This window comes from Cherax quadricarinatus, chromosome 67, assembly GCF_038502225.1.
Source record: "Cherax quadricarinatus isolate ZL_2023a chromosome 67, ASM3850222v1, whole genome shotgun sequence".
NCBI classification, from domain to species: Eukaryota; Metazoa; Arthropoda; class Malacostraca; order Decapoda; family Parastacidae; genus Cherax; species Cherax quadricarinatus.
This window is the reverse complement of record NC_091358.1, coordinates 13848794-13876614: the sequence shown is the minus strand read 5'-3', so window position 1 is coordinate 13876614 and position 27821 is coordinate 13848794. Positions and strand designations below refer to the sequence as shown.

The window sequence follows — 27821 nt, the reverse complement described above, 5'->3', positions numbered from 1 at the left end:
AAATGAAGAATATATCGCAAAAATCGGTGTTCTAGTTATATAAGGTGAGAAATGTTCACTGTAAGTGTATTAGAAGAGACGGGAGACGTAGCACAATTACGTCATTAAGTGCATCAGTAAACATGTCAATCCTAAATTCCTGGAGGTAACTTGAACAATAAATAAATTCTTTACTGAAACACCTTGTCGTATTTCTCATAGAAAAAGAAAACTTGGAAACACAAGGAATATATAAAATAAATTCAAGGAGATAGATTTTTTTTTTAAGCGCAGATGTAGACGATAATTCAACACCGAACAAGGTATTATATTATTATAAACATTTCAACATGTTTACTGTAACCTCGGCTTCCGCTTCCGGCCCAGAACTATATGAAAAAAATGTTAAGATATCTGGCATGAAGCACAAACACACACACACACACACACACACACACACACACACACACACACACACACACACACACACACACACACACACACACACACACACTAATGACTCACGAAATCGTAATGACACGAGATCAAACAAACCATACCACGGGTGGGGTCTGAACTCATGGCGAATGAGACGTAAAACTCCAGGCCAGTGTGTAACCTGCTGGACCAACTTACGCTTGTGATACCTGGAAACGATCATCGTTCATCCAAAAGAATGTGAACTCCCCACTAGACGCTCCTCATATTCCATCACCTTCAAACATCCCCAACATAATGTGTTCTCTCAGTTGTTAAACAAGAAACAATAGCATGATAAACACCTCTAACCCACAAGAAAAACAAAAGGCGGAACAAATTACTACAGCAATTAGCACCATACAAACTAGAGATTTTTAATAAGCAAGAGACAAGAGTGACAAGAAATAACATCAATGAACAAGTGACAGTCACATTAAAGCTCCTGGTACTGACGTATGACACTAAAATTATATTTCAGACACAAGTCTTATACTCGTTTATTTCAACTTCCAGTCTTAAAAACATGAAATCAATTTTAATAGTCTCTTCATTGAGTTCAAAGTACTGTCTGTAGTCTTCAAAGAGAGATATATGAAAGACTTTGTGTCTCTTTCTTATATTAGACTTATTTCTCACAGAGGAAGTCGGTCTGTATGTTAAGTCTGTGTCTGGTATTCAACTTCTTAACTCCGTATATCATGGAATCAAACCACTGGCATTGAAAAAAAAATAATTTAATCTCTTCTAATATTAAAGCCACTAGATGAAATTTCATGGAAGTATAAAAGTAATTTAATGTAAATCTGTCTCGAGATTTTGATAAACTCGCCTTTATCAATCCAAGATGGCGACAGTAACAGAATCCCTCAGACTGCAGAGAGTCGCAGGACGCAGCGCACATGAACAATTACACACAATCCAGCTATTAACAGTTTAAAATAATCGTCATACACCAGTAAACAGAACCCGCCAAATATTTTTACTTCTACAAGTACATGTACAAGGTGTACAGTAATAGCTGACATCAATAACATACTACTATATAGAAAGTCCCTTGTTATGCTGAGCATTTCGGGCAAATTAGGTAAATTTTGTCCCAGGATGCGACCCACACCAGTCGACTAACACCCAGGTACCCATTTTACTGATGGGTGAACATAGGCAACAGATGTAAAGAAACACGCCTAATGTTTCTACCCTTGCCGGGAATCGAACCCTGACTTTCGCCGTGTGAAGCTAGAGGGTTTGCCACCAGGCCGCGGCCCACCGTGGAAAAAACCCATGACTTAATTTTTATAAATAATACTGAACTGATACGGAACACAAGTGTGTTCATCACAAAGATCTACGACACCATCAACGTGAAGACCTGCCAGCAGCAGCAGCAGGCGGCACCACGCCTCCCAGGCATCCACCAGCGGCAGCGCGGCAGCAGGCAGGCCGCCAGGCCAGCGGCAGGCGGCCAGGTGCCAGGCAGGCGGCGGCGGCCGGCACCAGCGGCAGCCCAGCGGCAGGCGGCAGCCAGCCCGGCAGCGGCACCGGCGGCACCAGCGGCAGCAGGCGGCAGCCACGGCACCGGCACGCCGGCACCGCAGCGGCGGCCAGGCGGCGGCGGCAGGCGGCCGGCGGTCCCAGCGGCATCGGCAGCGGCGGCGGCGGCGCCAGCGGCCCAGCGCCAGCGCCAGCGGCCCAGCGGCGGCCACCCGCGGCCGGCACCAGCGCCAGGCGGCCACCGGCACCAGCGGCCAGGCCAGGCACACCAGCGGCCGCAGCGGCCCAGCGGCACCAGCGGCAGGCCGGCCACGGCCCCAGCGGCGCCAGCGGCAGCCGGCGCAGCGGCAGCGGCGGCCACCAGCCGCCAGGCCGGCCAGCGGCGCCAGGCGGCACGGCGGCAGCGGCGGCAGCGGCAGCGGCGCGCGCGGCAGGCGGCAGGCGGCCGGCGGCGGCGCCAGGCAGCGGCGCAGGCAGCGGCGGCGGCGAGGCGGCAGGCGGCGGCAGGCGGCACGGCAGCGGCGGCAGGCGGCAGGCAGGCGGCCAGGCGGCAGCGGCACCGCGGCGGCGCACGGCGGCGGCCAGGCGGCGCCAGCGGCGGCGGCGGCGGACGGCGGCAGGCGGCAGCAGGCAGGCAGCGGCAGCGGCAACAGCAACCAGCGGCGGCAGCAGGCAGGCGGCAGCAGGCGGCACCGGCGGCAGCGGCCAGGCAGGCGGCACCAGCGGCAGCGGCACGCGGCACCGCGGACGGCACCGGCGGCGCCAGCAGGCAGCGGCAGCGGCAGGCAGCGGCCACGGCGGCCGCGGCACACGGCGGCAGGCGGCAGGCGGCACGGCGGCAGCGGCACCAGCGGCAGCCGGCGGCGGCAGGCGGCAGCCAGGCCGGCCCGCGCCCACCATCAGCAGGACCTAAGCAACCCAACACGAATCGTGAGCGCCAGTTCAACACCTTAGGGGAGTTTCGAGAGTTTATCTACTCTCTGAGCCCGGCCATGAACCAGGCTCGTCTGGTGCTTGCCTGGTCAACCAGGCTGTTGCTGCTGGAGGCACGCTGCTCCACATATCCATCACAGCCTGGTTGACCTGTCACCTGGTGAAGATACTTGTCCAGTTTCTTCTTGAAGGCTTCTACACTTGTTCCTGACTCACAACATTATCCCCCCCCAAAAAAATGGAACAAAAGATGCCAATTTAAAAAAAAAAAAAAAAATTCTCGTCACACTTGAAGAAAAAAAAATAACTTCGAAAAAGTTATATAGTTTCTGAAGAAAGACAATATTGGAAAATTTCAATAACGAGACATTACATAAACTTTCTGATGACATCACCCGAGTATTTGTCAGCGAAAATGATACATAATTTTGACAATATAATTAATGTAACCATAATCTTGGTGGACTTTAAACAAGCCATAAATATTGTGTCCATAAAGATTCCTTGTAAAATTTGCGATAAAGTTTATTACGGTCAAACTGGTAAAAATCTCGAACTAAGATTAAAACAACATAAATATAGCATTAGAACTGGACAAGATTCCAATGCTCTATTTATTCATGTAAGAGATTTTAACCATCCAATTGATTTTCAAAAAGTTGAGAAAGTAGTATCAAGCAAGTCCATGGTCGACAGGAATATAATTGAATCTTGTTTCATAAAAAGCAGTTTTGACAATAATATGAATATTTCCTTTGGTTTATATAAATTAGATCCATTTATAATTAATAGAATTTGGGAACAATTTAATAATACACTGGACAAATAATTTTTAAATTTTCTTGGGTAGAATAGCTTGGGGGTGAGTTGTGCAAAGGACCTATCCAAGTTGGCTCGCCGCGCGTCACGTGTTTAACCGTTGTGGGATCTGATAGTGAGGTGCTGGCCGGACCCCTTATATAGCTTCCTTGGATGCTTCACTTTCATAGTTCCTTGATAATGTGAGTAGTCACGAAAGCGCTTGGAATTTCTCTATTCTTTCAGAGTGGTTGTTTTGCAAATTTTAAAATCACCTGTTTACTGTGATCTTATTGCATATATATATATATATATATATATATATATATATATATATATATATATATATATATATATATATATATATATATATATATATATATATATTTATTATATATATATATATATATATATATATATATATATATATATATATATATATATATATATATATATATTACTGTACCCACAAACAAGTGGTATTGATGAATGGCAACATTGCGACTAGTCAAGGAGTCGAACCCATGCTGCTTTGGCCTGCCTCATGGTGGACGAAAACTCGTGACGCCTTAATCCACTGGACATACAATCCATAAAAGTAGCGCATCCAGCAGAACTGGATATTGTACTCGCTACCTAAGGACATATGATGGTGTGGATGACTCTAGGCTAATTTCATTCTAGTCCCTGTTTGGTGTACTAGTACAACGAGTGTTGTTATTGATCAATACCACTCGTTCGTGGGCACAATAATATAAAATACTGCTCGTTGAACTAGTACACCAAACAGGGACTAGAATGAAATTAGCCTAGAGTCATCCACACCATCTTATGTCCTTGGGTAGCGAGTACAACATCCAGTTCCGTTGGATGCGCTACTCTTATGGATTGTATGGTCCAGTGGATTAAGGCGTCATGAGTTTTCGTTCACCATGAGGCAGGCCAAAGCAGCATGGGTTCGACTCCTTGACTAGTCGCAGTGCTTTCGCTTTTATTTATCAACTCTCATTTGTATGCTGGTAAAACTATCTAAGAATAAATGAAAAACTTAGGACCCAGAGAACGGGATGATCTGATGACACAACACATTTAATTCCAGACTTTGGTGCAGCTTCCTTCAGGAAACAGAAAAACTCTGGAAACTCATCATCAAAGGCAGATCGTGTACCTGAAGTGCAGCAGGCATTGCCTCTCTGGATCGCCACACTGAGTCTTCGTAAAGGGATGCTAGTTGCTGTGGGATCTTTGGTTGCCTTGACACCTTATCCTCTAACTCTTTCAGGAACTTGAGAGCCCCAGTTTCCCAAAATTCCCATGATCTATGGACATGACGGTAGTTCCCTGGCTCTTAACAGGACCTCTATCAAATGGTAATGACAACCCGCATGGAAAGGTCACCGGGAAACTTCAAAACTGGTGTGGCTCTGATTGTCCACTTGGATGCTAAGCTCTCACAAGATATCACTGTATTAATGTTGGTAGAATTACCAACAATATGTTAGGTAAAAGGACACAAGTGCAACTAATGAGACAATTTATTGTGGCAACGTTTCGCCCTCCAGGAGCTCTATCTTTTTACCTAACAAGATATTACTGCACAACGCTCAACTGATCTCTTCCCTATACTGGTGTTCTTCTTGGGTAGTTTCCCAGCTCCTTGAGGTGCCCAAATTCACTGCACACACACACACACACACACACACACACACACACACACACACACACACACACACACACACACACACACACACACACACACACACACACACACAGAGTGAGTAACATTTGCACCTGAGAAAACGCAAATGATGATCGTCTCTAGGCACCATGATTGTAATGCTGGTGCAGTAGTAAGGATGAATGGGAGGGTGTTGGCACCTGGAGAAGAAGTTGATATCTTTGGGGTGAAATTTGACTCCAAACTAACCAAGAAGAACCATGTTGTAAATCTTGTAAACAAGGCAGCCAGGAAGCTTACAGCACTTCGCCGTATCTCGCATCTGCTTGACAGTAGGGGTTGCAAGATTCTGTACGAGGCACAAGTACGCTCACACCTTGAGTATGCTCCACTTTCTTGGTTTGCCTGCCCTCCCCCCTCTCATCTGCGACTGCTTGACAGAGTAGAGAACAGAGCAAGACGTCTCATCTCTCGCCTGGACCCATCCTGGATAGATCTGTCATTTCAGCAGAGCCTTCAACATAGGAGGGATGTGGGTGGCCTTACTGTTATGTACAAGGCCAATATTGTCAAAGTACCACACTTGGATCCAGTTCGAGGACAGCGAGAAACAAGCTTTTATGCCACAAGACGGGCAGAAAGCAGCAACTTCACTCTGGCTGTACCCTTCTCCAGAACTTCACTCCATCTGAGATCCTATATACCCAGGATGACACGGGTCTGGAACACATTCGTACAGCATAATGATGTCAACGAGATAAAGTCAGTTGATCAAATGAAAATGCTGGCCCACAGATGGCTCTAACTTCATCCTGTTCCTTACTTGTATGTCTCATAACAATAAAAATGCTTTCAAATGAGCTGATGTAGGTAACAGCTCTTAGCTTGCCAATAAAGTCAGGAATCCTTAACCTGTAACTAGCTTGTCAATAAAGCTAGGGATCCTTAACCTTGTCAAACCCTGTGTAAAAAAGAGAGAGAGAGAGAAGACCATGCTGTCCTTGACCTCTTAAAAGAGTGAAATATTTATAATAAAGTGAGCTGGATGCTGGAAAGCGATAAAACTAATGAATTCAAAGACAACTCAGAAATTTTCAAGAAATATCAAAGTATTTTATCCACAGTGATATATTACAGACCATTCTGGAAAATTACCACGACTTTGCTCATTGTAAATAAAGCTTTACCACTGTCTGTGTGTGTACTCACCTACCTGTGGTTACAGAGGTCCAGTCACAGCTACTGGCCCCGCCTCTTCACTGGTCACTATGTATGGTTCCTGCCTCCACTACGTCACTTGTCACACTATGCCACTTCCTGACAACTCTATGACTGAAGAAATACTTCCTGACATCCCTTTCACTCATGTGAGTTTTCAACTTCCAATTGTGACCCCTTGTTTCTGTGTCCCATCTCTGGAACATCTCGTCACTGTCCAACTTGTCAATTCCTCGCCGTATTTTGTATGTCGTTATCATGTCTCCCCTAACCCTCCTGTCCTCCAGTGTCGTAAGACCGATTTCCCTTAACATTTCTTCGTAGAACATTCCCCTTAGCTCTGGAACTAGTCTTGTTGCAAACCTTTGCACTTTCTCTAATTTCTTGACGTGAGTAACCAAGTGTGGGTTCCGAACTTATGCTGCATACTACAATACCGGCCTGACGTACACGGAGTACAGAGTCTTGAACTATTCCTTACTGAGGTACTGGAATGCTATTCTCAGGTTTGCAAGGTGCCCATATGCTGCAGCAGTTATCTGGTTGATGTGCACCTCAGGAGATATGCTTGGTATTATACTCACCCCAAGATCCTTTTCCTTGAATGAGGTTTGCAGTCTTTGTCACCTAGCCTATACTCTGTCAGCAGTTTTCTTTGTTCTTCCCCGATTTTCATTACTTTGCATTTGGCGGGGTTAAATTCGAGGAGTCAGTCACTGGACCAGTCTTCCAGCCTGTCCAAGTCTCTGTAGTCCTGCCTGATCCTCATCCGATTTAATTCCCCTCATTAACTTCACATTATTCGCAAAGAGGGACACTTCTGAGTCTATCCCTTCCGTCATGTCGTTCACATATACCAAAAATACTACTAGTCCTAGGACTCACCCCTGTGGAACCCCGCTCTTCACAGGCGCCCACTCTGACACCTCTTCACGTACCATGACTCGTTGTTGCCTCCCTGTCAGGTATTCTCTGATCCATTGCAGTACCCTTCCTGTTGTGTGTGCCTGATCCTCTAGCTTTTGCACTATTCTCTTGTGAGGAACTGTGTCGAAGGCCTTCTTGCAGTCCAAGAAAATGCAATCTACCTATCCCTCTCTCTCGTGTCTTACTTCCCTTACCTTGTCTTAAAACTACAGTAGGTTTGTAACACAGGATTTTCCTTCCCTGAATCGGTGCTAGTTGTAGTTTATATGCTTGTTCCGTTCTAGGTGATCCACCACTCTCCTGATAATCTTCTCCATGACTTTGCATACTAGACACGTCAGTGACACTGGTCTGTAGTTTAATGCCTCGTGTCTGTCTCCTTTCATACCTCAGATAGTTGCCCAGTTTCTATGGATGTGTTGAAAATTGTTGTTAGTGGCACACACAGCATCTCCACTCCCTCTCTATGGACCCACTGTCCAGTCCCACTGCCTCTGTGGTATCAAATTCACCTAGCAGCTGCTTCATCTCCTCATATGCGATGTCCTCGATGTTCGAGCTAGTCAGGGTGAATACGAGGTTCAGTCTTGCTGGTTCATCCTCATCTCTCTCTCTCTGGTAGTGTTCCTAACAAGTTGATGCACGAGGTTTTCCAGTACCACATCCATCATCTTGGCTCTCCATGTGGCTCCAGATTTTCCCAATCAATTTCCTTGTGATTGAAATCACCCATAACTAGTAAATTTGCTTTACCTCTATGAGCTCTTTTCGCCACTTCTGCTAGTGTATCCTTCATTGCTCTGTTGCTTTCTTCACATTCTTCTCTTGGCCTCCTGCAGTTCAATGGCGGGTTGTACATCACTACAATGACTACCTTACGTTCCCCAGACTGCATTGTACCTAATATCTAGTCCCTTTCGCCCATTTCATCCATTCCTTCCATTTTCTCAAATCTCCATCGGTTTTTCATAAGCAGTGGAACTCCTCCCCCTCTGCTCCCTCTATCTTTCCTCAGGATCTGATATCCGGGTGGGAAGATTGCATCTGTTATCCTCGTGAGTTTCGTTTCTGTGCGTGCTATGATGTCTGAGGACATCTCCTTGATTCTTTCATACCACTCCTCACATTAGTTATTCAAGCCTCATTCATATACCAAACTTTGAACTTCTTTTCTAAAACTGTGGTAAAAGGAGAATGTTGGGGCTGAGGGAGCAGGAAACTTGGAAGGGAACTATGGGGGATTGCTTTTCGGGTGGAGTTTGTGATGAGGGTGGGGACAGTGGCTATGGTGTCTAGGCTTTGGATTAGACTGTTTGGGTGTTGTCATGGTTGACGTCCTTCTGTAAGTGGCTCTGATGGAGGTTGTATTTGCTCTTCCTCCTGAGTCTGGGTTCTCCTGCTCACCTCTGCCTTTGTCTCTCTTTCCTTCTTGTGTCTTTGTACTCTTAGTTTCTGCGTTTCTTTTAGTGTCCTGTCGAGGTACACCCTCTGGTACGTAGGTGTGTGTCTTAGTTGTGCTTTCTCCTGCAGGATCCTGTGTGTGTGTGTGTGTGTGTGTGTGTGTGTGTGTGTGTGTGTGTGTGTGTGTGTGTGTGTGTGTGTGTGTGTATGTCTGTGTGTATGTCTGTGTGGGTCTGTGTGTACTCACCTAGTTGAGGTTGCAGGGGTCGAGTCCAAGCTCCTGGCCCCGCCTCTTCACTGTGTGTGTGTGTGTGTGTGTGTGTGTGTGTGTCTACTGCATGTGCATTTGTGAATATCTGTGTGTGTGTGTGTGTGTGTGTGTGTACCTCTAGGAACTATGTACCTGTGAGTACTTTCAATCACTGTGCCTATTTTTACTTTTTGTACCTGTCCGTTTGCACCTGTGAGTGTTGTGTGTATCTGTACACTGCATGCACCATTGAGTGGTGTGTATGTCTGTGGGTATTTGTGTCCACCTGTATGTGTTGTGTGCACCTGTGAGTATTGTGTATACCTGTGAGTTTTGTGTATACCTGTGTGCACCTGTGAGTTTTGTGTATACCTGTGTGCACCTGTGAGTGTTGTGTACACCTGTACTCGCCTATTTGAGGTTACAGGGGTCGAGTCCAAGCTCCTGGCCCCGCCTCTTCACTGGTCGCTACTAGGTCACTCTCCCTGAACCATGAGTTTTATCGTACCTCTGCTTAAAGCTATGTATGGATCCTGCCTTCACTACATCGCTTCCCAAACTATTCCACTTCCTGACTACTCTGTGGCTGAAGAAATACTTCCTAACATCCCTGTGATTCATCTGTGTCTTCAGCTTCCAACTGTGTCCCCTTGTTGCTGTGTCCAGTCTCTGGAACATCCTGTCTTTGTCCACCTTGTCAATTCCTCTCAGTATTTTGTAAGTCGTTATCATGTCCCCCCTATCTCTCCTGTCCTCCAGTGTCGTCAGGTTGATTTCCCTTAACCTCTCCTCGTAGGACATACCTCTTAGCTCTGGGACTAGTCTTGTTGCAAACCTTTGAACTTTCTCTAGGTTCTTTACGTGCTTGGCTAGGTGTGGGTTCCAGACTGGTGCCGCATACTCCAATATGGGCCTACCGTACACGGTGTACAGGGTCCTGAATGATTCCTTATTAAGATGTCGGAATGCTGTTCAGAGGTTTGCTAGGCGCCCATATGCTGCAGCAGTTATTTGGTTGATGTGCGCTTCAGGAGATGTGCCTGGTGTTATACTCACCCCAAGATCTTTTTCCTTGAGTGAGGTTTGTAGTCTCTGGCCCCCCTAGACTGTACTCCGTGTGCGGTCTTCTTTGCCCTTCCCCAATCTTCATGACTTTGCACTTGGTGGGATTGAACTCCAGGAGCCAATTGCTGGACCAGGTCTGCAGCCTGTGTGCACCTGTGAGTGTTGTGTACACCTGTGTGCACCTGTGAGTGTTGTGTACACCTGTGTGCATCTGTGAGTGTTGTGTATACCTGTGTGCACCTGAAAGTGTTGTGTACACCTGTGTGCACCTGTGAGTGTTGTGTACACCTGTGTGCACCTGTGAGTGTTGTGTACACCTGTACTCACCTAGTTGTACTCACCTAGTTGAGGTTGCGGGGGTCGAGTCCGAGCTCCTGGCCCCGCCTCTTCACTGGTCGCTACTAGGTCACTCTCCCTGAGCCGTGAGCTTTATCATACCTCTGCTTAAAGCTATGTATGGATCCTGCCTCCACTACATCGCTTCCCAAACTATTCCACTTACTGACTACTCTGTGGCTGAAGAAATACTTCCTAACATCCCTGTGATTCATCTGTGTCTTCAGCTTCCAACTGTGTCCCCTTGTTACTGTGTCCAATCTCTGGAACATCCTGTCTTTGTCCACCTTGTCAATTCCTCTCAGTATTTTGTATGTCGTTATCATGTCCCCCCTATCTCTCCTGTCCTCCAGTGTCGTCAGGTTGATTTCCCTTAACCTCTCCTCGTAGGACATACCTCTTAGCTCTGGGACTAGTCTTGTTGCAAACCTTTGCACTTTCTCTAGTTTCTTCACGTGCTTGGCTAGGTGTGGGTTCCAAACTGGTGCCGCATACTCCAATATGGGCCTACCGTACACGGTGTACAGGGTCCTGAATGATTCCTTATTAAGATGTCGGAATGCTGTTCTGAGGTTTGCCAGGCGCCCATATGCTGCAGCAGTTATTTGGTTGATGTGCGCTTCAGGAGATGTGCCTGGTGTTATACTCACCCCAAGATCTTTTTCCTTGAGTGAGGTTTGTAGTCTCTGACCCCCTAGACTGTACTCCGTCTGCGGCCTTCTTTGCCCTTCCCCAATCTTCATGACTTTGCACTTGGTGGGATTGAACTCCAGGAGCCAATTGCTGGACCAGGTCTGCAGCCTGTCCAGATCCCTTTGTAGTTCTGCCTGGTCTTCGATCGAGTGTATTCTTCTCATCAACTTCACGTCATCTGCAAACAGGGACACCTCAGAGTCTATTCCTGTGTGCACCTGTGAGTGTTTACACCTGTTGTGTATACTTGTGTGCACCTGTGAGTGTTGTGTACACCTGTGTGCACCTGTGTGTTGTGTACACCTGTGTGCACCTGTGAGTGTTGTGTACACCTGTGTGCACCTGTGAGTGTTGTGTACACCTGTGTGCACCTGTGAGTGTTCTGTACACCTGTGTGCACCTGTGAGTGTTGTGTACACCTGTGTGCACCTGTGAGTGTTGTGTACACCTGTGTGCACCTGTGAGTGTTGTGTACACCTGTGTTGTGTATACCTGTGTGCACCTGTGAGTGTTGTGTACACCTGTGTGCACCTGTGAGTGTTGTGTACACCTGTGTTGTGTATACCTGTGTGCACCTGTGAGTGTTGTGTATACCTATGTGCACCTGTGAGTGTTGTGTACACCTGTGTTGTGTATACCTATGTGCACCTGTGAGTGTTGTGTACACCTGTGTTGTGTATACCTATGTGCACCTGTGAGTGTTGTGTACACCTGTGTTGTGTATACCTGTGTGCACCTGTGAGTGTTGTGTATACCTATGTGCACCTGTGAGTGTTGTGTACACCTGTGTTGTGTATACCTATGTGCACCTGTGAGTGTTGTGTACACCTGTGTTGTGTATACCTATGTGCACCTGTGAGTGTTGTGTACACCTGTGTTGTGTATACCTATGTGCACCTGTGAGTGTTGTGTACACCTGTGTTGTGTATACCTATGTGCACCTGTGAGTGTTGTGTACACCTGTGTTGTGTATACCTATGTGCACCTGTGAGTGTTGTGTACACCTGTGTTGTGTATACCTATGTGCACCTGTGAGTGTTGTGTACACCTGTGTTGTGTATACCTGTGTGCACCTGTGAGTGTTGTGTATACCTATGTGCACCTGTGAGTGTTGTGTACACCTGTGTTGTGTATACCTATGTGCACCTGTGAGTGTTGTGTACACCTGTGTTGTGTATACCTATGTGCACCTGTGAGTGTTGTGTACACCTGTGTTGTGTATACCTATGTGCACCTGTGAGTGTTGTGTACACCTGTGTTGTGTATACCTATGTGCACCTGTGAGTGTTGTGTACACCTGTGTTGTGTATACCTATGTGCACCTGTGAGTGTTGTGTACACCTGTGTTGTGTATACCTATGTGCACCTGTGAGTGTTGTGTACACCTGTGTTGTGTATACCTATGTGCACCTGTGAGTGTTGTGTACACCTGTGTTGTGTATACCTATGTGCACCTGTGAGTGTTGTGTACACCTGTGTTGTGTATACCTATGTGCACCTGTGAGTGTTGTGTACACCTGTGTTGTGTATACCTATGTGCACCTGTGAGTGTTGTGTACACCTGTGTTGTGTATACCTATGTGCACCTGTGAGTGTTGTGTACACCTGTGTTGTGTATACATATGTGCACCTGTGAGTGTTGTGTACACCTGTGTTGTGTATACCTATGTGCACCTGTGAGTGTTGTGTACACCTGTGTTGTGTATACCTATGTGCACCTGTGAGTGTTGTGTACACCTGTGTTGTGTATACCTATGTGCACCTGTGAGTGTTGTGTACACCTGTGTTGTGTATACCTATGTGCACCTGTGAGTGTTGTGTACACCTGTGTTGTGTATACCTATGTGCACCTGTGAGTGTTGTGTACACCTGTGTTGTGTACACCTGTGTGCACCTGTGAGTGTTGTGTGCACCTGTGAGTGTTGTGTACACCTGTGTTGTGTACACCTGTGTGCACCTGTGAGTGTTGTGTACACCTGTGTGCACCTGTGAGTGTTGTGTGCACCTGTGTGCACCTGTGAGTGTTGTGTGCACCTGTGTGCACCTGTGAGTGTTGTGTGCACCTGTGTGCACCTGTGAGTGTTGTGTATACCTATGTGCACCTGTGAGTGTTGTGTACACCTGTGTTGTGTATACCTATGTGCACCTGTGAGTGTTGTGTACACCTGTGTTGTGTACACCTGTGTGCACCTGTGAGTGTTGTGTGCACCTGTGAGTGTTGTGTACACCTGTGTTGTGTACACCTGTGTGCACCTGTGAGTGTTGTGTACACCTGTGTGCACCTGTGAGTGTTGTGTGCACCTGTGTGCACCTGTGAGTGTTGTGTACACCTGTGTGCACCTGTGAGTGTTGTGTACACCTGTGTGCACCTGTGAGTGTTGTGTGCACCTGTGAGTGTTGTGTACACCTGTGTTGTGTACACCTGTGTGCACCTGTGAGTGTTGTGTACACCTGTGTGCACCTGTGAGTGTTGTGTGTACCTGTGTGGACCTGTGAGTGTTGTGTGCACCTGTGAGTGTTGTGTGCACCTGTGTTGTGTGCACCTGTGAGTGTGTGCACCTGTGTGCACCTGTGAGTGTTGTGTGCACCTGTGTGCACCTGTGTAGAAGATAGTGTGCTCAACACATGAAACATTCTTATTTTCTCCTTCCTCTCTTCCTTGTCCTTTCCTTTATTCTTCCTTTATTTCCCCTGACCATACCACCTACTCTTTCCCCCATCACCACCCCTCTCACCTCCCCCCTCCTCCTAACCCCGTGTTCCCCAACCCTCCATCATGGTTGTCATGGAGACCAGCATCTCTTGTGCCGCCATCTTTCATCTCACGCACTGCCAAATATCAAAGAGTTAATAATAAACATGAGAAGTAATATATACATGACCTAATATATACATCATACGTAATATAAACACCAAAGGATATATATATATATATATATATATATATATATATATATATATATATATATATATATATATATTATATATATATATATATTATATATATATATATATATATATATATATATATATATATATATATATATATATATAGATATAGAGACTGTTGTGCCGAATATGTAAAACTGGTCAATTAGCAAGAACTCATTTAAAATTAAGTCTTTTCTGAAATTTTCTCTTATACGTTTAAAGATACATTTTTTTCATTAATGTTTATGTTAAAAATTTTAATTTTGCACCAAAAGAATCCTAACCTTATAACAAGAGCAACTAAATATATTTTAAATACGTTTACAATAATTTAATACTAAACAAACACAATCAAATATATTTTTTTTCGTTAGGCTCAGAATGATTTTGGCGAAATTATTGCATACACAAATTTTCACTTGTGTTATATGGCAAGATGAGCGTTGCTATTTAAGCCAAGATCGCAAGTTCTGCCTATTCGGCACGACATATATATATATAATATATAATATATATATATATATATATATATATATATATATATATATATATATATATATATATATATATATATATATATATATATATATATATATCCTGCCGAATAGGTAAAATTGGTCAATTAGTAAGAACTCGTTTAAAATTAAGTCCTTTCTAAACATTTTCTCTTATGTTTAAAGATATTTTTCTAATTTAATATAAAAATTAATAATTTCTGTACCAAAAAAACCTTAGGAAACTTACCTAACCTTATTATAACAAGTACAATTTAATTTAGCCTAATCCAACTAAATATATTTTAGATAAGTTTACAATAATTTAATACTGAACACAGTGAAATAATTTTTTCGTTAGGTTCATGTTGACATGACAGCATGATGGAGCTGCACGTTCATGCTGTAAATCTCCTGCTCCACCACATCCCAGGGATTTAAGCCAAATTCTGACCCTACTATCTGCGCTTCACAGTAGATATCATGAATCGCTAGATCAGGCGACGTTTTCCAATCTTCAACTCTTCAGTTATTATGGCTGCGCCCATGGTAGCTTCAGTTTGCTGTTCTAAACTGACAGGAGTGAAACCTTTCGTGGTGGTGGTCTGCTGTAGCCCAACCACTTTAAGGTTTGACATATTGTGCATTCAGAGATGTTCTTTAATGGTTGCCTTCCTGTCAGTGTGAACCAGTCTGGTCATTCTCTTCCGGCATCTCTTATTAACAGGACTTTTTGCCCACAGAACTGCCACTCACTCGAGATTTTGTATTTCACATCATTCTCTGTAAGCTCCATAGACTTTAGTGGGTTAAAATCCCTGGAAATCAGTTTCTGAGATACTCAAACCTAGAGATGTATCGGCTATATGCATCCGTGGAAAGTCTGCACAGTTTTTTACATCCACATCCGCATTTTACTGTAAACAGATATCCGCATGTGCATCCGCATCCGCAAAATAAGTAAAACATCCTCATACACATCCGCATCCACGGATATCTAAATTTTCACATTCGATACATCTCTGCTCAAACCTATTCGTCTGGCACTAGTATTCATTCCACGGTCACAGTTACATCACATTTTTTTCCTCATTCTGGTGTTCGGTTTGAACAACAACTGAACCTCTTGACCGTGTTTTCATGTTTTAAGGTGGGAGAGGGGGGCTCTTCCCACATATTTTAATATTCATTTTATATTTTCTTTAAAGAAAAAGATCATGGAATTTTTTGGTGTTCAAAGAATGTTTCATCGATTTTTCTTAGCCGAGTTATCGGAAATTAGGAATTTCACGTCAAAAATTATAGTATATTTTAGGTGTTTTAAGGATAAATCTGACATTATTTATTTTTTGTTTCATAGTATAATAATTATTACAAGTGTCTGAAGCAAACAATGCGAGGTTAAGAAAAAAAATAGGTATCTGTAGATTTTTTTTTATTTTTTAGGGTAACCACCATGTGAAGGTTTACTCAGCCCTGTAACAACTTCAGACAGTATTACCAAGGCTGGCTCCTCCTCAGGAAAATTAATGAATAGAAAAGGAACAAAAACTGACAAACATAAACACTTTATTATTTAGAAAATTTAAAATATAAAACACTTAAATGTGAAATATTGATCCTACCTTAAAGAAAATGAAAAATGAAAAATATAAATGATATCTGAATTCAACGCTAATATATATATATAAAACTTGGGTGTCTGGTGTTGGTGACAACCCACCGGCTCGTTCTTCACAGATTTTATAGCCGTCAATAATCCGTCCAGATGACAGGAAAGCAGGTTTTTTTCCACTGCAATGATGAGGGGTTATATCCTGCTACTTGCATACACAAACAGGTAAGTGGATCAGAATTTGGGACGTCTCAGAATGTTAGTCCGTCTCCTTCAATTCTACTCGTTGATTAGCAGGTGACCCTCTCTGTCCTTTCAAGCTGTAAAGAGAGACAGGTTACCCACTGCTTAAGAAATCACTCTCCATGATAAGTACAATACCTAAAAGATGTGGTGATCATTAAAACATTTTAACCTATCAAAACTGAAAGGACTAAGTTAATTATTGGTCAAAAGTGAAGCTTTCAACAAATAAGTCCACTAAAATATGATCAGGCGTGTACTTACAGTAGTGTTGGGAGCTGTGAGTCGAGTGATTTACTGTTTGACCGGAGCCCCACACGTCACCTTTCGGGGGGGGGGGGAAGGAAGAGGGAGGGGAAGAGATAGAGGGAGCTAGACTGACCCTACCTTAACAAGAAGCCGGCAATGAAACTATTGTTACTATATACTCCCTCGCTACTCCTATCTATTGAACTTTTCCCTCACACACCATGAAAGCTCCTCACCCTAATATACCCAAATGGAAAAACTTTCAGTAAAAAAAATCGAATAGAAAATAAAAACAGTTGAGAAGTAGGCCTACGTGTTGCCATGTGACTGGCTGATTAAATATTTGCATTAACGAGCAGGTGTACAAGTGTACCTAATAAAGTGGATAAATAGTGTGCGTGCGCGCGCGCGCGCACACACACACATATATATACATATATGTATATATATATATATATATATATATATATATATATATATATATATATATATATATATATAAAGATCGCAGTCAGCAGGATTCGAAACTACTACTGGGGATGGTCAAGATTCCCAGCCAGCATATATGTATTGTAATCATGGACGAGTAGTATTTAATCAACAACACTGCGACTAGCCGAGGATTCGAACCCATGTCGGCCCGCCTCATGGTGAGCGAAAATCAAATGACGCTCTAACCCACAGGACCACCCAATCCTACGAATCACGCACCCAGCAGAGCTAGGTGTTTTACCGTGATTCGAGGACATACGATGGTGTCAGTGCCTCAGAACTAATTTCATTCTACTCCCCGTTTGGTGTACTAGCCTCCACAAGCAGTATATATATTATTGTAACCACGGATGAGTGGTATTTAATCAATAACAACACTGCGACTCCATCACTGTCTTGCCAGAGGCGTGACTATAGTTAAGAAACTGCAACATACCAACACCCCTTCTTCAGAGTGCAGGCACTGTACTTTCCACCTCCAGGACGCAAGTCCGGTTTCCCTGAATCCCTTCATAAATGCTACTTTGCTCACACTCCATTCATCTCCACTTGCTCCTATCTAACACGCTCACACATGCTTGCTGGAAGTCCAAGTTCTTCACACACAAAGCCTCCTTTACCCCCTCCCTCCAACCTAGCCTCGGACGACCCCTACTTCACCTTCCTTGCATTACAGTTTCGTACATTCCCAAGTCATTCTATTTTGTTTCCTCTCTAAATATCCAAACCACCTCAACAACCCTTTCTCTGCCCTCTGCATAATACTTTTAGAAATCCTGCACCTCCTAATCTCAAGACTACGGATTCTCTGCATTTTATATTCACCCCACATATAGCCATTAGACACGATAATTCCACTGCCTCCAGCCTTCTCCTTGTTACAACATTCACCACCCATGCTTCACACCCATATAAGAACGTTGGTATAACTATACTGGCATACATTCCCCTCTTTGCTTCCATGGATAATGTCTCCACAGACCTCTCAGTGCTCCACTCACTGTTTCCACTCACCTCGTCTTTCACTGACCCATCTGCTGACAAGTTCACTCCAAAATATATAAATACATTTACTTCCTCAATAGTCCTTCCCTGAAATCTGATATCCAATCTTTCATCACCTCATTTTTTTGTTATCATCATCGTCTTGCTCTTTCCTACGTTCACTTTTAATTTCCTTCTTTTACATACCCTTCCAAACTCTTTCACCAACCTTTGCAACTTCTCTTCAGAATCTATCAAAAACACAGTGTCATCAGCAAAAATCAATTGTTAGATTTTGTTAGATTCTTTATATTCTAATCCTACACCTCTTGCCATCACCCGAGCATTCACTTCTCTTACACCCCCATCTACAAATATACCTAAAAATGTTTTTTAATCGAATTACATTCTTCCAGAAAAGCTTAAGACTCAAACTGACTGCATCACACAGAGTCCAGGAGACACAGAGGCAGTAAAAAGTTATAATCGAAACTGAAAGAACCATGGTGACATCATGCATCCAAGTCTAAGGCCCACTTTTACTGAGAAATAATCTCCTCCTAACCTGAGCCTCACTATCCTCGTAAAAACTCTTAACAGTTTTCAGTAACCGACCATCTATTCCATACATTTGCAACATCAGCCGCATTGCTATCCTATTCATCCTATCATATGCCTTTTCGAAATCCATAAATGCATATCACATACATGCTTCCCTGTAAACACTCGATCTACACACCACCCTTCTTAAAGCCTCCTTGTTCATCTGCAGCCCTGCTCTCCGTCGTAATCTTAATTATTTCAATAATAACTACCAAAACTGTTGTCCAGAGGGCTGAGGAAGGGTTGTTGAGGTGGTTCGGACATGTGGAGAGAATGGAGCGAAACAGAATAACTTCAAGAGTGTATCAGTCTGTAGTGGAAGGAAGGCGGGGTAGGGGTCGGCCTAGGAAAGGTTGTAGAGAGGGGGTAAAGGAGGTTTTGTGTGCGAGGGGCTTGGACTTCCAGCAGGCATGCGTGAGCGTGTTTGATAGGAGTGAATGGAGACAAATGGTTTTTAATACTTGACGTGCTGTTGGAGTGTGAACAAAGTAACATTTATGAAGGGATTCAGGGAAACCGGCAGGCCGGACTTGAGTCCTGGAGATGGGAAGTACAGTGCCTGCACTCTGAAGGACGGGTGTTAATGTTGCAGTTTAAAAACTGTAGTGTAAAGCACCCTTCTGGCAAGACAGTGATGGAGTGAATGATGGTGAAAGTTTTTCTTTTTCGGACCACCCTGCCTTGGTGGGAATCGGCCAGTGTGATAATAAAAAAAAATAACTACCATACACTTTACCAGGTATACTCAGACTTGTTCCCCTATATTTTTTACTCTCTCTTGTCCCCTTTGCCTTTATACAAAGGAACTATGCATGCTCTCTGTTAGTCCCTAGGTACCTTCCCCTCTTTCATACATTTACTGAATAAAAGCATTGACCATTCCAAAACTATATTCCCACTTGCTTCTAACATTATTGTCTTGATCTCATCAATTCTTTCATTCTACCCACATCTTCATGCATCTCCCCCACACTCGCATCTGACTTCCTCATTCCTACAAGATGTTATAGTTCCCTGGCCAATGCACGAAATCACAGCTTCCCTATCTTCATCAACATTTAACAGTTCCTTAAATATTCCCTCCATCTTCCTGATACCTCCAACTCTCCATCTAATAACTTTCCTCTTCTATTTTTAACTGTCAAGTCCATTCAATCCCTAGGCTTCCTCAACTTATTAATCTCACTCCAAAACTTTTTCATATTCTCAGCAAAATTTGTTGACAGTACCTTACCCACTCTATTATTTGCTCTCCTTTTACATTGCTTCACCACTCTTAACCTCTCTTTTTCTCTCCATATACTCCTGTCTCCTTACATCACTTCTACTTTGTAAATATATATGATTGTCACTACTACTACAGTCTAGGAGAGAGCGCCAAAGCCGCCTGGGGTAAAATACATCACATTAAAAATACGGCATTTAATGCTGTGTACATTACTTGTAATATATATTATTTTGAGTGTGATTAATAAAAATATAAATGACATGATAATGAAGTTGTCTGCATACGACAGCGTAATTATCACAACATGAAGGTCCCTGGCAAACTGATAGAGCTTGATGCCTCCATTACTGGGCCTCCCACGTTCACTCCATATCACACCTTCACACTTCATGTGCGGAGGAAAATAGGTAATTGGTTCGAGGTCCTACGCAGAGACGTTCCTCTTATTCCATTCACAGGGACCCGGAGCCATAGCCAGGGCAAAACCATCTCCGATTCCTTGTCGGAGCTCAAAGATTCAGAATTATAGGGTTTCTCTCAAATTTCATATATATAGATAATACATGACAGTCCTTCAAGATTAGTTTTTCACAACCCTCGAGAAACTGTAGCCAAACATATTCAGTATCCGACGTTTCTAATTTTATATTATGTCTAACACAATAATTTATCTCTGACATACATCGCCACTCCACCACCTGTTTTGCTGACCCTATCAGAGTTCTTAATGTAGATAGTAGGTAGTTATCAGTAGACAGCCTCGGTGTGGGCTTGCAAGCTCTCTGCTATCTGTGTTTCCCGAACACTTCCGTGTCGTTCCTCTATACAATTACCTTCTCCATTTTGTCTTCTTTTTATCATATGGGAGTTTGTGAAAGATGTTCTCCAGATACCAGTAACCGACATCAAAACATTCCGAGCTGAACAAATGAAGGCATCAGAAATTTCTTCTTCAGCGTAAGTGCTGTTTACTTCGAGGTTCATTATCCTGCAGATGACTGCACGAGTCGGAATGTGGAGTGACGTCCAGTGTGACTCTTCCCAGAATGTTAGCCAGAAGGATGAAGTGTATTACAGACCAATTGTGCTACCGGTCACTAGAAGCACAAATGTTGAGGTTATAAAGATTAAACAACCGCGAAGTTGTGTAAAATCTTCATTTGTTCAGCTAACATATACGCAAAAGTGTGTGTTCATAAATAATACAAACACACAATACAATGATTGGAACAACACACACACCCGCACGTAGGAGAATGCAACTTATGACGACGTTTCAGTCCGACTTGTGACTAGTTAAAAGTCCAAGTAGGACCGAAACGTCGTCATAAGTTTATCTCTATGTGCGAGTTATTTGAGTATAGAATCTTCATGATAATATATCGTTGTAAAAATGCAATACGAAAAGTGAATTCCAATACACAGATTATAAATCACGTCTTGACACCCCGTCCTTCATCTGTATGCACAGCACGAATGACCTTCAGTCACTGTCAACTGTGACACAACACTGGACACTGTCACAACACACAGACAACACTAGTAACTCTAACAACACTAAGAGAACATTATCAACGTTAAGACGACACCGATAGATGTTTTTATGGGGATAGCCAGACGTGACCACACTGTCCACAACGACCACTGGGGGAAGCTACACTAACCACGGTGACACTAGTGGTGACCACATTGCCCACAACTACCACTGGGGAAAGCTACACTGACCACGGTGACACTAGTGGTGACCACATTGCCCACAACTACCACTGGGGAAAGCTACACTGACCACGGTGACACTAGTGGTGACCACATTGCCCACAACTACCACTGGGGAAAGCTACACTGACCACGGTGACACTAGCGGTGACTACACTGACCACGGTGACACTAATGGTGACTACACTGACCACGGTGACACTAATGGTGACTACACTGACCACGGTGACACTAGTAGGGGAAGCTACACTGACCATGGTGACACTAGTGGTGACCACACTGACCACAACTACCACTGGGAGAAGCTACACTGACCACGGTGACCATTAATGGTGATTACACTGACCAGGGTTACCACTAGTGATTAAACCGACCAGGGTTACCACTAGTGATTACACTGACCAGGGTTACCACTAGTGATTACACCGACCAGGGTTACCACTAGTGATTACACCGACCAGGGTTACCACTAGTGATTACACTGACCAGGGTTACCACTAGTGATTACACTGACCAGGGTTACCACTAGTGATTACACTGACCAGGGTTACCACTAGTGATTACACTGACCAGGGTTACCACTAGTGATTACACTGACCAGGGTTACCACTAGTGATTACACTGACCAGGGTTACCACTAGTGACTACACTGACCAGGGTTACCACTAGTGACTACACTGACCAGGGTTACCACTAGTGACTACACTGACCAGGGTTACCACTAGTGACTACACTGAGGGACTGATTACCTTGTCTTTTTTATATGCTTCTACAGTCTTCTCATTATGTCCTTGTATTGATAAAGCCGCTGGAGGGCGAAACGTCTACAAATTACATACCCAGATGCTGTACATGTGTCTAATTTTTTTATCAAACTAGCCACTATCATCCACAGGATGGATATGAGGTGTACAATAAACCAGCCACTATCATCCACAGGATGGATATGAGGTGCACAATAAACCAGCCACTACCCTCCACAGGATGGATATGAGGTGCACAATAAACCAGCCACTACCCTCCACAGGATGGATATGAGGTGCACAATAAACCAGCCACTACCCTCCACAGGATGGATATGAGGTGCACAATAAACTAGCCACTACCCTCCACAGGATGGACATAAGGTGCACAATAAACCAGCCACTACCCTCCACAGGATGGATATGAGGTGCACAATAAACCAGCCACTACCCTCCACAGGATGGATATGAGGTGCACAATAAACCAGCCACTACCCTCCACAGGATGGATATGAGGTGCACAATAAACCAGCCACTACCCTCCACAGGATGGACATGAGGTGCACAATAAACCAGCCACTATCATCCACAGGATGGATATGAGGTGCACAATAAACCAGCCACTACCCTCCACAGGATGGACATGAGGTGCACAATAAACCAGCCACTATCATCCACAGGATGGATATGAGGTGCACAATAAACCAGCCACTACCCTCCACAGGATGGACATGAGGTGCACAATAAACCAGCCACTATCATCCACAGGATGGATATGAGGTGCACAATAAACCAGCCACTACCCTCCACAGGATGGATATGAGGTGCACAATAAACCAGCCACTACCCTCCACAGGATGGACATGAGGTGCACAATAAACCAGCCACTATCATCCATAGGATGGATATGAGGTGCACAATAAACCAGCCACTACCCTCCACACGATGGATATGAGGTGCACAATAAACCAGCCACTACCCTCCACAGGATGGATATGAGGTGCACAATAAACCAGCCACTACCCTCCACAGGATGGACATGAGGTGCACAATAAACCAGCCACTATCATCCATAGGATGGATATGAGGTGCACAATAAACCAGCCACTACCCTCCACACGATGGATATGAGGTGCACAATAAACCAGCCACTACCCTCCATAGGATGGATAGGATGTGCACAGTAAACCAGCCACTACCCTCCACAGCAGTGGTTCCCAAACTGGGGGTAAATTACCCCTGGGGGTAATTTAACCATTTTTGGGGGGTAATGGAGGGGTGACAGAAAAAAAGTTATGAATTCTGAAAATCAAGAAAACAATGCGGTACCCGGTATGAGGATTATTGTTAACTTTGTCTTAGTATATAAAGTTGTAAAGTAAACCTATTATAAGTAAGTAATAAAGTTAAACTAAATAACAATAAACATCAAAAACTAATATACAGTATTAGAAAAGAAGAAATATATAGCTAAGTGTGTGGAAACCCAAAAGTATTTTGACAAGTATGCTTCAGGACAAAAGTCACTCAGTAGCCCAGATCGACCTGTCCAGTACGCGTCACTCACTTCCTGAGGCTGCCTCTATTTCACACTGTCAGTTTATCTGTGAGCATCAGCCGAGGTAGACATAAGCTGGTATGTATGTGTACTGCTCTGTGCAGTATATAGTTAGTATTTACCCACTGTTACTGTGAATTTGTAGCTATTATTAATTTTATATATAATGTATGTGTGGTTCTTACGTTTTCAATGGTTTTGCTAGGATTAGCAGAGTATGCGAGGCTGTATACGTTCACTGTAGTCTCGCGCTACACGGTGCTCTTGTGCTGACAAGCATGATACTTGCAGCCTGACAATTTTGAATGTATGCGTGTGTGCTTGCATCAGTGAACTTGTGTTAGCTACCATGCGAGAAATTATGTACCTTGCGTTTTGCAGTGTATGCATGAATATTCTTTTTCTGCAGATTGAACAAGAAAATGTCCAAAAAGCGCACCTACACTGACGCCTTTCTTCGCCATGGCTTTGTGAATTTAACTTCTGGTGGAGAGGATCGGCCACAATGTGTGGCATGTCACAAAGTGTTGACAAATGAAAGCCTCAAGCCATCAAAACTCTCAGCTCACCTCCAGAAGTGCCATCCAAATCTTCAAAATAAGGATCAGGCTTATTTTCAGCGCCAGCTTATTTTCAGCACTGAAGAATATCCAGTTCGGCTCATCTGGAATTCAAGCCCAAAAGCTTCAAGCTGCGGTCGAAGCATCCTATTGTGTTGCATATAAAATTGCCGAACAACAGAAATGCCACACCATTGCAGAGAATCTGATTATACCTTGTGCATACGAGATGGTAAGCAAGGTATGTGGGGAGGATCAAGCGAAGAAACTGAGTGTCATATCTTTATCAAACAACACCATCCGCCGACGAGTCGATGACATGGCATCAGATATCCTGTCCCAAGCTACAACAGAGATCAAGGAAAGCTCATATGGCAAATTCTCCTTGCAATTTGATGAATCGTGTGACGTAGCCAGTTGTGCTGTTCTCCTTGGGTTCGTCCGTTACGTCCACCAGGACAAGATCAAAGAAGAGTTCCTATTATGCGAGGATCTGCTGACAACCACAAAGGGAGAAGATGTCTTCAATATCAACAGTTTCTTTACCAAGAATGGATTGGATTGGAACAGCGTTCAACAGGTAGGAAACGATGTTTATATAAAGTCTAAATTAGTATAAATACAATGAATTACACGGCATATAGTCATATACAGTTTTATTTATTGTACAAGTAACTGTAGTGTAGCTAATATTTTGTACATGATTCACACAAAAAATATCGTGCCTGTCGTACTGAAATACTCAAGTACCGAAATAATTAATTAAAACCATATAATTATAACGCAAAAGATAAGTAACAATGACTAACTGACGCAGTCTATAATAATTTTTCTTTTTATTCCAGGTCTCCGTCGATGGAGCACCGTCGATGATGGGTGGTCATCGTGGATTACGGGGCCTCATACAAGCTATCAATCCAGAAATTTCTGTAGATCACTGCATCATTCATCGGTACTCTCTTGGATCGAAAAGCCTGCCTGGTAATCTGAAGTTAGTGTTTGAAGATGTGTTGAAAATCGTCAACTTCATCAAGTCCAGAGATGTGAATTCGCGCATATTCAAGGAGCTGTGCAAGGAAATGGGAGAGCAGTATCAAGTTCTGCTCTATCACACCGATGTTCGCTGGTTGTCACGAGGCAAGGTTGTACGTCGAGTCATTGAGCTCCTAAAAGCTGTTCAGGAATTCCTGGAACAAAAAGGATCTCCTTTTGCTACCAAGTTCACCGATAAGGAGTGGCTTGCTCGACTTTGTTATTTGGCTGACATATTTGCGGAGCTGAACAGTGGTAATCTGCAACTCCAGGGCCGAAACACGACTGTCATTGATGCCCATCACACTGTGACTGCATTTCTGGGGAAACTGGATTCGGCGCTTGGAGAAAGGAGTGATCGCCCAGTTTCCCACCCTAGACCAGTTTGTTGAGGAGAATAGTCATGATACTGGATCACTTCTACAGACCATCAACAAAGAAATGAGCAACCATTTGAAGGGGCTTGAAACAAGCATGCATCACTACTTTCCAGAGAGTGACCAAGAAACAGCCACTCTTCAGTGGATCATTCATCCCTTCTCTGTACCTGATGATGCCATTCATGATGATGATTTCCCTGCAAAGGAGGATCACAATGCGAGCCAATGAAGCCTTGAAAATCGAATTCCAAAACCAAAATGCAGATTCCTTTTGGATTTCACGACTACCTGACTTGCCAACTCTGTCCAAGAGAGCTTTGAAGTTGTTGGTATCATTCTCAACAACGTATCTGTGCGAGAAGGGCTTCTCAACTGTGCTGGGTATGAAAACAAAAAAAGAGGACTCGCTTGAATGTTGCAAACGATGCCAGGCTGGCACTTTCAACCACGAAGCCAAGAATTCCTAAACTAGCTTCAAGTATGCAACTCCATCCATCCCACTGATGTTCTTGACATCTTTGGTAATAGTCATTAGAGATGCACAATGTTCAAATACAATAAATAAAAGAAAATATCTCAAGTGTTTTAATTTAGCCATATATATCAATAATAACAACATTTTGTGAAAGGGGTAACATGCTTTATGTGGCATGTTAAATTGGGTAACAAGCTGAAAAAGTTTGGGAACCACTGCTCCACAGGATGGATAGGAGGTGCACAATAAACCAACCACTACCCTCCACAGGATGGATAGGAGGTGCACAGTAAACCAGCCACTACCCTCCACAGGATGGATAAGAGGTGCACAATAAACCAGCCACTACCCTCCACAGGATGGATAGGAGGTGCACAGTAAACCAGCCACTACCCTCCACAGGATGGATAAGAGGTGCACAATAAACCAGCCACTACCCTCCACAGGATGGATAGGAGGTGCACAGTAAACCAGCCACTACCCTCCACAGGATGGACACGAGGTGCACAATAAACCAGCCACTATCATCCACAGGATGGATATGAGGTGCACAATGAACCAGCCACTACCCTCCACAGGATGGATAGGAGGTGCACAACAAACCAGTCACTATCATCCACAAGGATAGATATGAGATGCACAATAAACTAGACGCTTCACGAACATAATCTATTCTGCTTCCCTCCTTTTCCCTTACTTATCCTCCCATTTTAAAAGCGTCACACTGGAGTGAGCGGGTCAGTAACTGCTCAAGGTGATCGCTGAGAGCAAGAAACTCAGAACCAGAGAATGCATAAGCGCGCCAGCTGAAGCATATGTGATCATTTTCTCGTTACAGGGGCCTGGCCATGGACCGGGCTGCGGGGGCGTTAACCCCCAAGGAACACTGTCCAGGTACACTGAGCACGCGCACACTGCCGTGTTGAAGCGTCTAGTATAATGTTTATATTTTGCAAGCTATACCCAAGGTAATACTACGGTAGATTTCACCGACACAATGTAAACAAAACTGGTCAATAATTTTTGAAAAGTTGTATGCTTCTTAAATGAGATCAGTTAATTGTTATGTATTTTCATGTCCTGAATCCAAATATCACCTTGAAATGCTTATTGGCTATATGTTTAAAGATACGAGACATGTAATATTTGATTATTTTATTATAACGTACAATGTATGTCAGTATGTTTTAAACTCTAATCTGTACCTACTCTGATTTTTTGCTTGACGCTTATAATGGGCTGAAGAATCATCTCTTGCCAATGTCCAGC

General features: G+C 43.9%; 2 protein-coding genes across 8 annotated transcripts in view; one reads left to right on the top strand and one right to left on the bottom strand.

Moving 5' to 3' along the window:
• LOC128699706 (neuronal PAS domain-containing protein 2-like) overlaps positions 1-27821 on the bottom strand; it is a 689714-nt gene that overhangs the window by 191280 nt on the left and 470613 nt on the right. The window lies entirely within an intron of this gene.
• On the top strand, positions 24929-26785 carry LOC138854696 (zinc finger BED domain-containing protein 5-like). The gene is made up of 2 exons (XM_070099403.1): positions 24929-25245; positions 25511-26785. Exons 1-2 carry the CDS (start codon positions 24985-24987, stop codon positions 26087-26089), a joined length of 840 nt encoding a protein of 279 aa, XP_069955504.1. The 5' UTR covers positions 24929-24984; the 3' UTR covers positions 26090-26785.